The sequence below is a fragment of the Tachysurus fulvidraco genome, chromosome 10 (genome assembly GCF_022655615.1).
Source record: "Tachysurus fulvidraco isolate hzauxx_2018 chromosome 10, HZAU_PFXX_2.0, whole genome shotgun sequence".
Classification (NCBI taxonomy): Eukaryota; Metazoa; Chordata; class Actinopteri; order Siluriformes; family Bagridae; genus Tachysurus; species Tachysurus fulvidraco.
In genome coordinates, this window is record NC_062527.1 from 24323760 (window position 1) to 24336259 (window position 12500).

The 12500-nt window shown below is 43.8% G+C and overlaps 2 protein-coding genes across 4 annotated transcripts in view; both read right to left on the bottom strand.

The window, feature by feature from the left end:
- slc44a4 (solute carrier family 44 member 4) overlaps window positions 1-5362 on the bottom strand; it is a 22303-nt gene extending 16941 nt beyond the window's left edge. The window contains exon 1 of the mRNA XM_027167777.2: window positions 5206-5362. Within this exon, the coding sequence (XP_027023578.2) occupies window positions 5206-5248 (43 nt within the window). The 5' untranslated portion in view covers window positions 5249-5362. The remainder of the gene's footprint in view (window positions 1-5205) is intronic.
- A 1786-nt stretch (window positions 5363-7148) lies between these two features.
- The window catches only part of ehmt2 (euchromatic histone-lysine N-methyltransferase 2), a 17770-nt gene continuing 12418 nt past the window's right edge, over window positions 7149-12500 (bottom strand). For all 3 annotated transcript variants that reach the window (XM_047819454.1, XM_047819453.1, XM_047819455.1), the window contains 7 exons: window positions 10370-10514; window positions 9519-9596; window positions 9150-9265; window positions 8286-8372; window positions 8105-8183; window positions 7803-7978; window positions 7149-7587 (listed from right to left, as the gene is read on the bottom strand). In XM_047819454.1, coding sequence (XP_047675410.1) covers window positions 7407-7587; window positions 7803-7978; window positions 8105-8183; window positions 8286-8372; window positions 9150-9265; window positions 9519-9596; window positions 10370-10514 — 862 coding nt within the window. In that variant the 3' untranslated portion in view covers window positions 7149-7406. The remainder of the gene's footprint in view (window positions 7588-7802; window positions 7979-8104; window positions 8184-8285; window positions 8373-9149; window positions 9266-9518; window positions 9597-10369; window positions 10515-12500) is intronic.

Genomic DNA, 12500 nt, shown 5'->3' on the forward strand with positions numbered 1-12500 from the left:
ATTTCTGTTTAAACTTGAACTAAATCTGAGTCTAACAAGTAATGGAAGCTTTTCACAAACTATTTGTCCCTAAGATCGCTGAAAGGTTCCTCAAAAGTTTTTTCTTTTGTCTGTTTTTGGCTTTTAAATTTTAGAATCACAAATTAAACTGAGCGAGTCTGGATGTGAAATGGTGGTTAGTTTTATATTCTAGTTATTTAAACTAACTTGTACCCAAACTAACCTGGAGTTTAACAACCGAGTTCCCTTTAACGAAGCTAACAAACCCCCTGATTTAGACTCCATATTAAATTCACTCAGTCGTCAGTCACTTCATCGCTGTGGAGACTCTCTGAAGAACCTGTTCCTCAAACAGCTGTGAACAGATCAAGTTACAGACAGACTGAACTGCCCGTCCGAGGGGGGGTGTCGGGGAGGGGGAGGAGCGGTGGGGAAGGAGGGGAGAGAGAGAGACGATGCAGAGGAAACACACTCACTTTGTTTACTTGTTTGTTTAAACCACAGAACAGCTTTAACTTAATCAGATGCATCAGGATAACTTTAATACCCATGAGCTTATCGTCTGCTGTCTGGAATGTCTCTTTCTGGAGGTCACTGGAGGTCACTGGATCTCCTGCCTCCGGTTTTAGGAATCACAGACTGGAGACGTGAGGAATCCTGACTCTTCTTTAAATGTCCTCTGTCGGCGAGGACGGTGACCAGATCTGAGATCTTTGTGTCCCTTTCGTCAGCCTTTAGATTTAGAATCACTTTTAATAACGGATTCTTTTTCCAATCGTCAAAGTCAACATCTGACCAGTCTGATGGTTTCATGGTTCACATCTCATTCCTGACCTCATGGTTAAAATCTAATCTAATAAACCAGGGACGCAGCATCTCTGTGTGGAATCTGTCATTTATTTGTAGATCTAACATCTGCGTGTCAACACGTCGGGCACATTTCAGTGTTCTGGCCTCTGATTGGTCAGACGATGTTGATGTAGTTTCTACAGAAGATATAAAAACTTCTAACCTTTGATAAGCTTTTTTTTTTTATATTAGCTGCTATAAAACAGAAGATGTTTCCCTAAAGCTCCACAACATTAGACTATAAACAGATGACATGTGTGACGCATCTCACCACACCGTCACCGTTTGATTTCTTACACACAATAGAAGTTAATGATCTTGTGAGGACACCAAGGACAACGTTTGCCTCCTTCCTCTTTGACTTGTACTTTGAGACGCATCACAGCTCAAGACGGAATGCTGATGTTTTTTAGCACATTTTAACACAGAAGTTGTTACATTAGTATCCAGAGCTACGTGCTGTTGTAGTCACTAACATGGTGTCAGATTACATCTGAGGGAAACGCTGAAGGTCCTGTCCCACCCTACGCTGTCCGTACAAGATTTCAGTCCCACATCCTAAAGAGCTACATTTCTGGGGTCTTATTTAGGTCTCCATGTTTCCTGGTCTCTCAGCATCAGTGTTGTTCTGTAATGACTCCAATGATGCTTCTTACCGATGTGCTCAATTTAAACACGTTATTAACCTCATAATTCATCACCGCTCTGAAACACGAGACTCCGGAAAGTATGCAAAGTATGTGAATGTGAATCAGATACACACACACACACACACACACACACACACACACACATGCAACACGCACACACGCACGCACGCACACGGACACGGACACACACACACACACACAACACAACAAACACACACAAACACACACACACACACACACACACACACACATAACACAACAAACACACACACACAACACAACAAACACACACACACAACACAACAAACACACACACATACACATAACACAACAAACACACACACACACATAACACAACAAACACACACACACACATAACACAACAAACACACACACACACACACAACACAACAAACACACACACACACACAACACAACAAACACACACACACACACACAACACAACAAACACACACACACACACACAACACAACAAACACACACACACGCACATAACACAACAAACACACACAACACCACACACACACAACAGGACACACACACACACACAACAGGACACACACACACACACAACAGGACACACACACACACACACAACAGGACACACACACACACACACAACAGGACACACACACACACACACAACAGGACACACACACACACACAACAGGACACACACACACACAACAGGACACACACACACACAACAGGACACACACACACACACACACAACAGGACACACACACACACACACACAACAGGACACACACACACACAACAGGACACACACACACACAACAGGACACACACACACACACAACAGGACACACACACACACACAACAGGACACACACACACACACACACAACAGGACACACACACACACACACACACAACAGGACACACACACACACACACACACACACACACACACACACAACAGGACACACACACACACACACACACACAACAGGACACACACACACACACACACACAACAGGACACACACACAACAGGACACACACACAACAGGACACACACACAACAGGACACACACACACAACAGGACACACACACACAACAGGACACACACACTTATTCTTATTGTACTCAATGTGTCTACAGGTCATGAACTCATATCCCACACTTAACACCATACAGACTCAGTAACTGCTATGACCTGGAGAACCCAACACCCCCCAACACCCCCCAACACAGAGTAGAACCTCAGCGTTCCTCAGACCGAAGCTGCTCAGATGAGAGTGAAATGTTTTGTACAAGTCGACTGGACGACTGAGAACTGAACAATAATGATGATGTTATAAGTGCTCATTATAAGCAGTTAATTACACTGGGGCTAAAACTCTCTAAAGTAAAGGATTAAAACTAAGTTCCACATTACTGCTGGTTTTTATGCCACTGACCTTCACATTTCATGTAATCAGTGTGTTTTATTTACAGAATGCAGTAAAGTGCTGAATAATTACAGGAACTGGTCCCTTTACAGGAAGTAGATACTGCAGAAGGTTAAGGAGATTATCTACATGGGCTTCTGTGGAGAGTCACTGTTTATTGTCCAGTAGGAAGTGAGTGGTGATGAACGTGTCCTGCTCACCTCATTCACATGCAACTGGATCACTGCTTTAAATAAAACACAAGCGTTTATTTCCCTCATAACTGACTAATTATTCGCATTTTTACATCTCGTGTAGAACAACGATATACACCAGCAAAGAGGTTCACACTGCTACACACCCAAAAAACTCACACACACACACACACACACACACACACACACACACATCCTCCCTTCCTCCCACGCTCGCTCACATGCACGCACGCACGCACACACACACCCAAAAACTCACACACACACACACACACACACACGCTCACTCACACTCCCTCCCTCACATGCATGCACACATTCACTCACTCACACACACACACACACACACACACACACACACACACACACACACACACACACACACACACACACACACACACACACACACACACACACACACACACACACACACACACACACCACCCTGTCACTGGTTCTCCTTCCTTGAAGCCCTTTAGTTAGTACTAACCCCTGAACACCTGCCAGGACCTGATATTCTGGAGACCCAGTCGTGAAGACATCACAGTTATGTCCCCATTAGACGTCACATCTAGGACACTACATGACAAAATAACCAGCTATTTAATGTTCACTTCCTTCCTCACTATTTACATACATTATGTACATAATCACATTAGAAACCTCGGTGCTGTCTTTTGATAAACAGATTAGCACTGTTGTGAAAAGCAGCTTTTTTTCCAACTAAGATCAATTGCTAAAATCAAGAAGACGATTTCTATGAAGGAGCTACAAACTGTAATTCATGCTTTTATAACCTCGAGATTGGATTACTGTAACTCTCTTTACTTTGCTTGCCTAAATCATCTCTCGACCGTCTACAACTGGTACAAGATGCGGCAGCGAGATTACTGACTGGCACCAGAAAACGTCAGCACATTACCCCAGTACATGCCTCATTACACCGGCTCCTGGTTAAGTTCCGTATCGATTTTAAGATTTTACTTTATGTTTTTAAAGCTTTACATGGTTGTGTATATTAGTGACCTCCTCACTCCGAACCCTGCCCCTAGATCTCTTCGGTCCTCTAATCAACTCCTTCTCTCGGTACCTCGTGCACATTTTAAAACTAAGGGCGATTGGGCTTTTGCTACGGCGGCTCCAAAGTTGTGGAACAATCTCTCTCTTCATTTAAGATCTGCTGCCACTGTCTCATTGTTTAAATCTGCTCTAATAACCCACTTTTACTCTGTATGTTTTAACTCTGTGTGAAGGGTTTTTTTGGATTGTGTTTTTATTTTTGCACTGTTCTTGTTTGTTTTTACTCGACGTAAAGCACTTTGTCTGCAACGGCTGTTGTTTTTAAATGTGCTTTATAAATAATAAACTAAACTACATTACTGTGTAGTGTGTAAAATTGTGTCTACACACTTTCTAGCCCCTTACATATATGATAAGGAGCCGTTTAGTGAGTGTGTATTAGTGAGTGTGTATTAGTGAGTGTGTATTAGTGAGTGCGTATTAGTGAGTGTGTATTAGTGAGTGTGTATTAGTGAGTGTGTATTAGTGAGTGCGTATTAGTGAGTGCGTATTAGTGAGTGTGTATTAGTGAGTGCGTATTAGTGAGTGTGTATTAGTGAGTGTGTATTAGTGTGTAACACCTTCACACCGATATCCTAATGGACTGTTTATAAAGTTATCAGATGGTTTTCTTATTTATAAACTAACTGTGGACCAGAATGATGACTCAATAATGCAGGACAAGTGTTACATGTCAAGGGACAAAAGGCAACAGACAGACAGACAGACAGACAAATAATTATGTTTGAACGTACACAATACAATCCACCCTCTCTCTCTGTCTCTCTCTCTCTGTCTCTCTCTCTCTCTGTCTGTCACTCTGTCTCTCTCTCTGTTTTTCTCTCTCTCTCTGTCTCTCTCTGTCTGTCTCATTCTCCCTGTCTCTCTCTGTTTCCCTCTGTCACTCTTTCTCTCTCTCTGTCTCTCTCTCTGTCTCTCTCTCTGTCTCTCTCTGTCTCTCTGTCTCTCTCTCTCTGTCTCTCTCTCCCAGATTATAAGTAGTAAAGTCACTCACCATACTCAGACTGCTCTTCTTTGTCCTCTTTCTTCTTCCCCATACTGAACCCACACTGTCCAGGCTGAACTTTCTAACTTTCAGCACAAACACAAATCTCTTCTTTCCGTCTGTCGCCTTCTGTCTCTCCGTCTCTCGGTAGCAAGTTACTAAGCAGTGACGTCACGCCGCACCTGTTACTCACCTGCCCTGCAGATCGCCACGCCCACTAACGACGTGAAGCGCCCTCTGGCGGCCAAAATAAGGAGAAGGAGGAAACGATGGAGAAAGAAGAGAAATAAAACCTCATCTGTTTCTCGTTATTGTTTTGTCCGAGATTGTCGCCTTGGGAAATGTTAAAACTGTCCGGATATAAAACATGAATTAAATATTGTTCATTATTCTGAATGACTTTTATTGTCATTGATTTTTATTCACATTTGTTTTTCAAAATGTCACATTTATTTCGTGTTTTTATTCTTTTACGTGATTTGTTTCATACTTTTATTTAGATATTTATTATAAAATGAGTTATGACTTATACACCATGTAGCACATTTACATATAGACATTTTATGCACTTATTTGTTCTGAACTATTAATAACCAAATTACTTTATACAGCCTTGTGTAAACACTGGCTCCGCCCACTAAACACACACACACACACACACACACACACACACACACACACACACACACACGCGCGCGCGCGCACACACTATCCCGACTGGAATAACACAAGACATTATGAGTTGTAATGAGACACCACAGGGCTTTTCTTTCACGCCTTTAGGACATTAAAGTGCAGAATAGATGTGCGTCAGAGCCGCTGAGTGCACGTGTCCTGCAGGTACAGGTGCACATACAGGTACAAGTGAAGGTACAGGTGCAGGTACAAGTACAGGTGCAGGTGCAGGTACAAGTGCAGGTACAAGTACAGGTGCAGGTGCAGGTACAGGTACAAGTACAGGTGCAGGTACAAGTGCAGGTACAAGTACAGGTGCAGGTGCAGGTACAGGTACAGGTACAAGTGAAGGTGCAGGTGCAGGTACAGGTGCAGGTGCAGGTGCAGAGGTGGACTTTATGGAGGAGAGACGTTGAGAAACAAGCAGTTAATAATGATTTATAATTACAAACAACTGTTTATTTTTTAAAGCAATTAAATAATACAACATATTTGTAAGTATTTGTCACAGTGTGATGTGAAGGAACACCATAGGAGTAAGGAAATGACACACACATTACTTTTGTATCAAATATTTATTCAAACTACATAATAGTAACAAAAAGTTGTGTCATTGTCACTGGAAATTCATACAGTAAATAATTCATAAAAAAAAAAAAAAAAGCAAAAAAAAAAAAACTAATGAAGGATGCATAGCTCCCTATGATACTGCACGGTGCCCCTACAGAGAGCACTCACCAACGTGAACAAACCTAACGCTGCTTTTAATGCACCCTCGTCCACCTCCCATCATGAAGTGTGTGTCAGCTACGTCAAATGGCAGAGAACAAGAACGACTAAGCTGAATGTTCTCACACACCACACACTTACTCAGACACGCTGGACAGCTACATGATCTGCTTCGTAACTCATCTGCTAAGGACTAATGTGCTAAGAACCTGGTGAGATTACTTGTTAGTAAGGTCCAGTTATGAAGCTCCATCTGCACCATGTGTTCCAGAACCTTTAGACCAGGAAGTGTTGGGAAACCCTTTGATGGAATAAAAAGTCTTCTAGAACAACTTGAGCAGTAGGTTGTCTTTAACCAGAGACCAAAACCTGGATTATTCTGAAATCTTCTTGATCAGAAGGTCTCCTAAAATACTAAAAATAGATCCAGAACCGAACCGTACGTACTGTAGAGCACTCAGTCTGAACCCCTGGACTAGAGAGAGGTCCAGAATGTTGCAGTGATGATCTGAAGGAATAAAAACTCAAACTGAAGACTGACAACCAAATATAAAAAGTGATTTATTTACAAGCTGGAACATGAAGTTAAGGGGATGAGGGTGCATTAGGAACAGCATTAGAACGGAAGCGTTCACTCGGTTACTGAGAGCAGACCTTTTGTCCTTATTATAATCTACACAAACGGAGCAGATCAACATTGGCCAATAGGAACAAAATTATTGGCTTAAATGTGTTTAACAGCCACAACAGCTGTACAGTGCTGATAACTCCCAGAATGCATTGCGTCACTGGGTTTGGAGCGGAGTTTAGGAGGTTCCTGGTGCAGTGAACACGGGTTCGGGGGCTGGTTCTGGGAAGGAGTCCAAACGCACCTGCCTGCTGTGCTCCAGAGCGATGGCCTCTGCCGAGTGTTTACACTTCTCTGAGCCACACTGGCATGTGAAGTACTTACTCTTAATGTCCCAAAAACGGTCTCCGTAATCAAACCTGTCTCACACACACACACACACACACACACACACACACACACACACACACACACACACACACACACACACACACGCGCATATTTAGATAAGATAAATTTTATAACGTCACTTCGTTAATGATTTTGTGTGTGTGTGTGTGTGTGTGTGTGTATGTGAATGAGTGAGAGTGTGTGTGTGTTAGAGAGTGTGTGTGTGTGTGTGTGTTCATTCTACCCAAGCTCCTGGCCTGTGAGGATATCTCTGGAGCTGAAGAATGCTATCCGGGGGAAGCGCAGGTCCTGATGCAGCATGAACACTCGCACTGGGATGATGTTTGGATCACACAGGTGGTTAATGAAACGACTAATGTTACCATAGTAACGTGCGTCTATGCAGTATACCTCGCCGTCCTGCAGAGAGAGAGGATGAAGAAGAGACAAAGGGAGGCAGAAAGAAGAGAATAAGTAGGTCTGTATATACACAGCAGTCAGAGGAGCTCCATCATGTCAGTGTAAGCAGGATGATTTAACATGTACCTTATTGTCTAAATCAAACAGATACGAGTCATCTTCCCTCACATCTGCTTCTGCATCGGAGATCAGTTCCCCAACATACCTACACACACACACACACACACACACACACACACGTCAAGGATGGAAAAAACACCACAAAGAAAGAAATAAGGAAAGAAGCAAAGAAAGAAATCAGACTGACTCGCAGATGAAGCTTCCCTGAGGAATGTCCTGAAGAGCTCGGACTCCCCACCCCATCTTCTCAGTGCGGTACAGCTGTAAACGTACCCTTACACACACACACACACACACACACACACAAACACACACACAGTATTAAACATACACACATAGAGGACATAGATATATGTTGCAGTGTGATGTTTATATATTCTTGGAAATCACAGGGTCAGTGATGTCACACAGCACAGTGCGATGTGATTGGCTCACTTGATTCCGGCCTGTACCACACTGACACACGCACACTGACACACGCACACTGACACACACGCACACTGACACACGCACACTGACACACGCACACTGACACACGCACACTGACACACGCACACTGACACACGCACACTGACACACGCACACTGACACACGCACACTGACACACGCACACTGACACACACACACTGACACACACACACTGACACACACACACTGACACACACACACACTGACACACACACACACTGACACACACACACACTGACACACACACACACTGACACACACACACACTGACACACACACACACTGACACACACACACACTGACACACACACACACTGACACACACACACACTGACACACACACACACTGCAATGTGATTGGCTCACTTGATTCCGGCCTGTACCACACTGACACACACACACAGACACACACACACACACAGACACACACACACTGCGATGTGATTGGCTCACTTGATTCCGGCCTGTACCACACTGACACACACACACACACACACACTGCAATGTGATTGGCTCACTTGATTCCGGCCTGTACCACACTGACACACACACACACACACACACTGCAATGTGATTGGCTCACTTGATTCCGGCCTGTACCACTCTGTTCTTGCAGGTCTTGTGACAGGAGCAGGCGAGGTTACACTCAAAGATCAGAGGAGGCTCGATCTTATTAAACTCCTGCAGCAGACGCTGATCCTGTAAGGACATGGATAAACACACACATTTACACACACTGGCGCACACAGATACACACACACTGACGCGCACACACACTGAAGCGCACACACACTGACGCGCACACACACTGACGCGCACACACACTGACGCGCACACACACACTGACGCGCACACACACACTGACGCACACACACACACTGACGCACACACACACACTGACGCACACACACACACTGACGCACACACACACACACACAAAACCGTCTCTGACCTTGTTATACCAGCAGCGGATGCTGAGTTGTCCACACAGGCAGTTACTGGATGAGCAGTCGTCAGTACAGTTACAGTGCTACACACACACACACACACACACACACACACACACCAAGTGTAGTCAACTCACTGTAAAAAATACAATGCTACCATAACCACAATCTCCTAGCTGCTAGCATTATTTTAACACTAACAATAATGTGCATGTTAGCTTATGTCAGCACATCCTGCAGAAGTGTTTGTGTGTGTGTGTGTGTGTGTGTGTGTGTGTGTGAGAGTGTGTGAGAGTGTGTGTGTGAGTGTGTGTGTGTATGTGGGAGTGTATGCGAGAGAGTGTGTATGTGAGAGTGTGTGTGAGTTTGTGTGAGTGTGTGTCATCGTATGTGAGTGTGTGTGAAAGTGTGTGTGTGTATGTGGAGGTGTATGCGAGAGTGTGTATGTGAGTGTGTGAGAGTGTGTGTGAGAGCGTGTGTGAGTGTGTGTGTATGTGGGGGTGTATGCAAGAGTGTGTGTATGTGGAAGTGTGTGGATGTGAGGGTGTGTATATGATCGTATGTGAGTGTGTGAGAGTGTGCATGTGAGTGTGTATGTGTAACTGTGTGTCTGTAAGTGTGTGTGTGTGTGTAACTGTATGTGTATGTGAGTGTGTGTATAAGTGTATGTGTGTAAGTGTGTGTATGTAAGTGTGCATGTGTGTGTGTGAGAGTGTGCATGCGAATGTGCATGTGAGTGTGTATGTGTATGTGTGTGTGTTTAAGAGTGTGTGTGTATCTGCATGTGTGTGTATGTGTATAAGTGTGTGTATGTGTAAATGTGTGTGTATGTGTAAATGTGTGTGTGTGTGTCTACCTGCAGGTGTGTGATGTTGCGGTCGATGTTCATAGCGGAGGTCTCACAGTTCTCTGAGATGTATTTGTAGTCAGATGGACAGTCATCATCATCCACACCGTTAACACATGGGATGGGGACGTTCTCATAACCCTGTGCTACGTCACTGAGAACACAAACACCTTCATTTTGTATTTATATATTATTTTATTTAATCATTTGTTACACAACAAAGACTCCCAGTCCAAATTACAATGGCTTCCAGTTCCAAACAACCTGGTCCCAGTACATGGGTAGTCCTCGATTTACTGGAACCAGTACCAGAGGTTTCAATGGCCTTCATGATCCAGCAGATTTGTACAGATCTCCATACAGATCTCCATACAGATCTCCACACAGACCTCCGTACACACAGACCTCCGTACACACAGATCTCCACACAGACCTCCGTACACACAGATCTCCATACAGACCTCCGTACACACAGACCTCCGTACACACAGATCTCCATACAGACCTCCGTACACACAGACCTCCGCACAGACCTCCGTACACACAGATCTCCATACAGATCTCCGTACACACAGACCTCCACACAGACCTCCGTACACACAGATCTCCATACAGATCTCCGTACATGATTCTGATTGTTCCAGAATATATAAATATCAAAGCTTCCAGTTTTAATCCATAAGGATCCAGTTTCAACACCAAAACAGTCTTAGTGACAAAAGTTTTAAGAGAAAAAGATCCAGTTTAAAAAAATTTCCATGAACAATTAACCCAGCTCCTGTAACAAACAGCTCCAGTTAAAGTACCGTACAGCATCATGTCCTGTAACAAACAGCTCCAGTTAAAGTACCGTACAGCATCATGTCCTGTAACAAACAGCTCCAGTTAAAGTACCGTACAGCATCGTGTCCTGTAACAAACAGCTCCAGTTAAAGTACCGTACAGCATCATGTCCTGTAACAAACAGCTCCAGTTAAAGTACTGTACAGCATCATGTCCTGTAACAAACATCCAGTTAAAGTACCGTACAGCATCGTGTCCTGTAACAAACAGCTCCAGTTAAAGTACCGTACAGCATCATGTCCTGTAACAATCATCCAGTTAAAGTACCGTACAGCATCGTGTCCTGTAACAAACATCCAGTTAAAGTACCGTACAGCATTGTGTCCTGTAACAAACATCCAGTTAAAGTACCGTACAGCATCGTGTCCTGTAACAAACATCCAGTTAAAGTACCGTACAGCATTGTGTCCTGTAACAAACATCCAGTTAAAGTACCGTACAGCATCGTGTCCTGTAACAAACATCCAGTTAAAGTACCGTACAGCATCGTGTCCTGTAACAAACAGCTCCAGTTAAAGTACCGTACAGCATCGTGTCCTGTAACAAACAGCTCCAGTTAAAGTACCGTACAGCATCGTGTCCTGTAACAAACAGCTCCAGTTAAAGTACCGTACAGCATCGTGTCCTGTAACAAACAGCTCCAGTTAAAGTACCGTACAGCATCGTGTCCTGTAACAAACAGCTCCAGTTAAAGTACCGTACAGCATCGTGTCCTGTAACAAACAGCTCCAGTTAAAGTACCGTACAGCATCGTGTCCTGTAACAAACATCCAGTTAAAGTATTCAGTTACACCGTCAAGCTCTAGGGTTGTTCGATGCTTGAGACAATAACACAGTACGTTCAGCCATTCATTGACATTCAGCCTCTTCTTGAAGCCAGGGCAGAAAAGTTCATCAAATTATAGCTCTGACCCTTCGGGACTGTACGGGCAAAACTGGTCACCTGTTCTGTGGGCAGTTTACAGAGCAGTTGCTGTATATCAGAAGCACAGGAGAATTCAGCTTGGTCTTGCCCCAGAGACTGAAGAATGGCTACTAAATGCTCTGGGGTCGCCTTGTCGCACCCTGGGAAGAGCTAGAATGTCTATTTGCTGAGGTTGTCCATATTTCTGCTGCAGTGCCCAGAGAGCCATTACTATAGGGTCATTAGCATAAGCTAAAGCTAAATCATGAGCAGGAGAGAATTTTAGGTGGTCTAGCAAAATATGGCACTTGTAATGTTCTGAACCATGAAGTGACAACAGATTTGTGCAGAGGATTGTGGGAAATGTAGTATAAAGGAAAAACAAGTCTAATT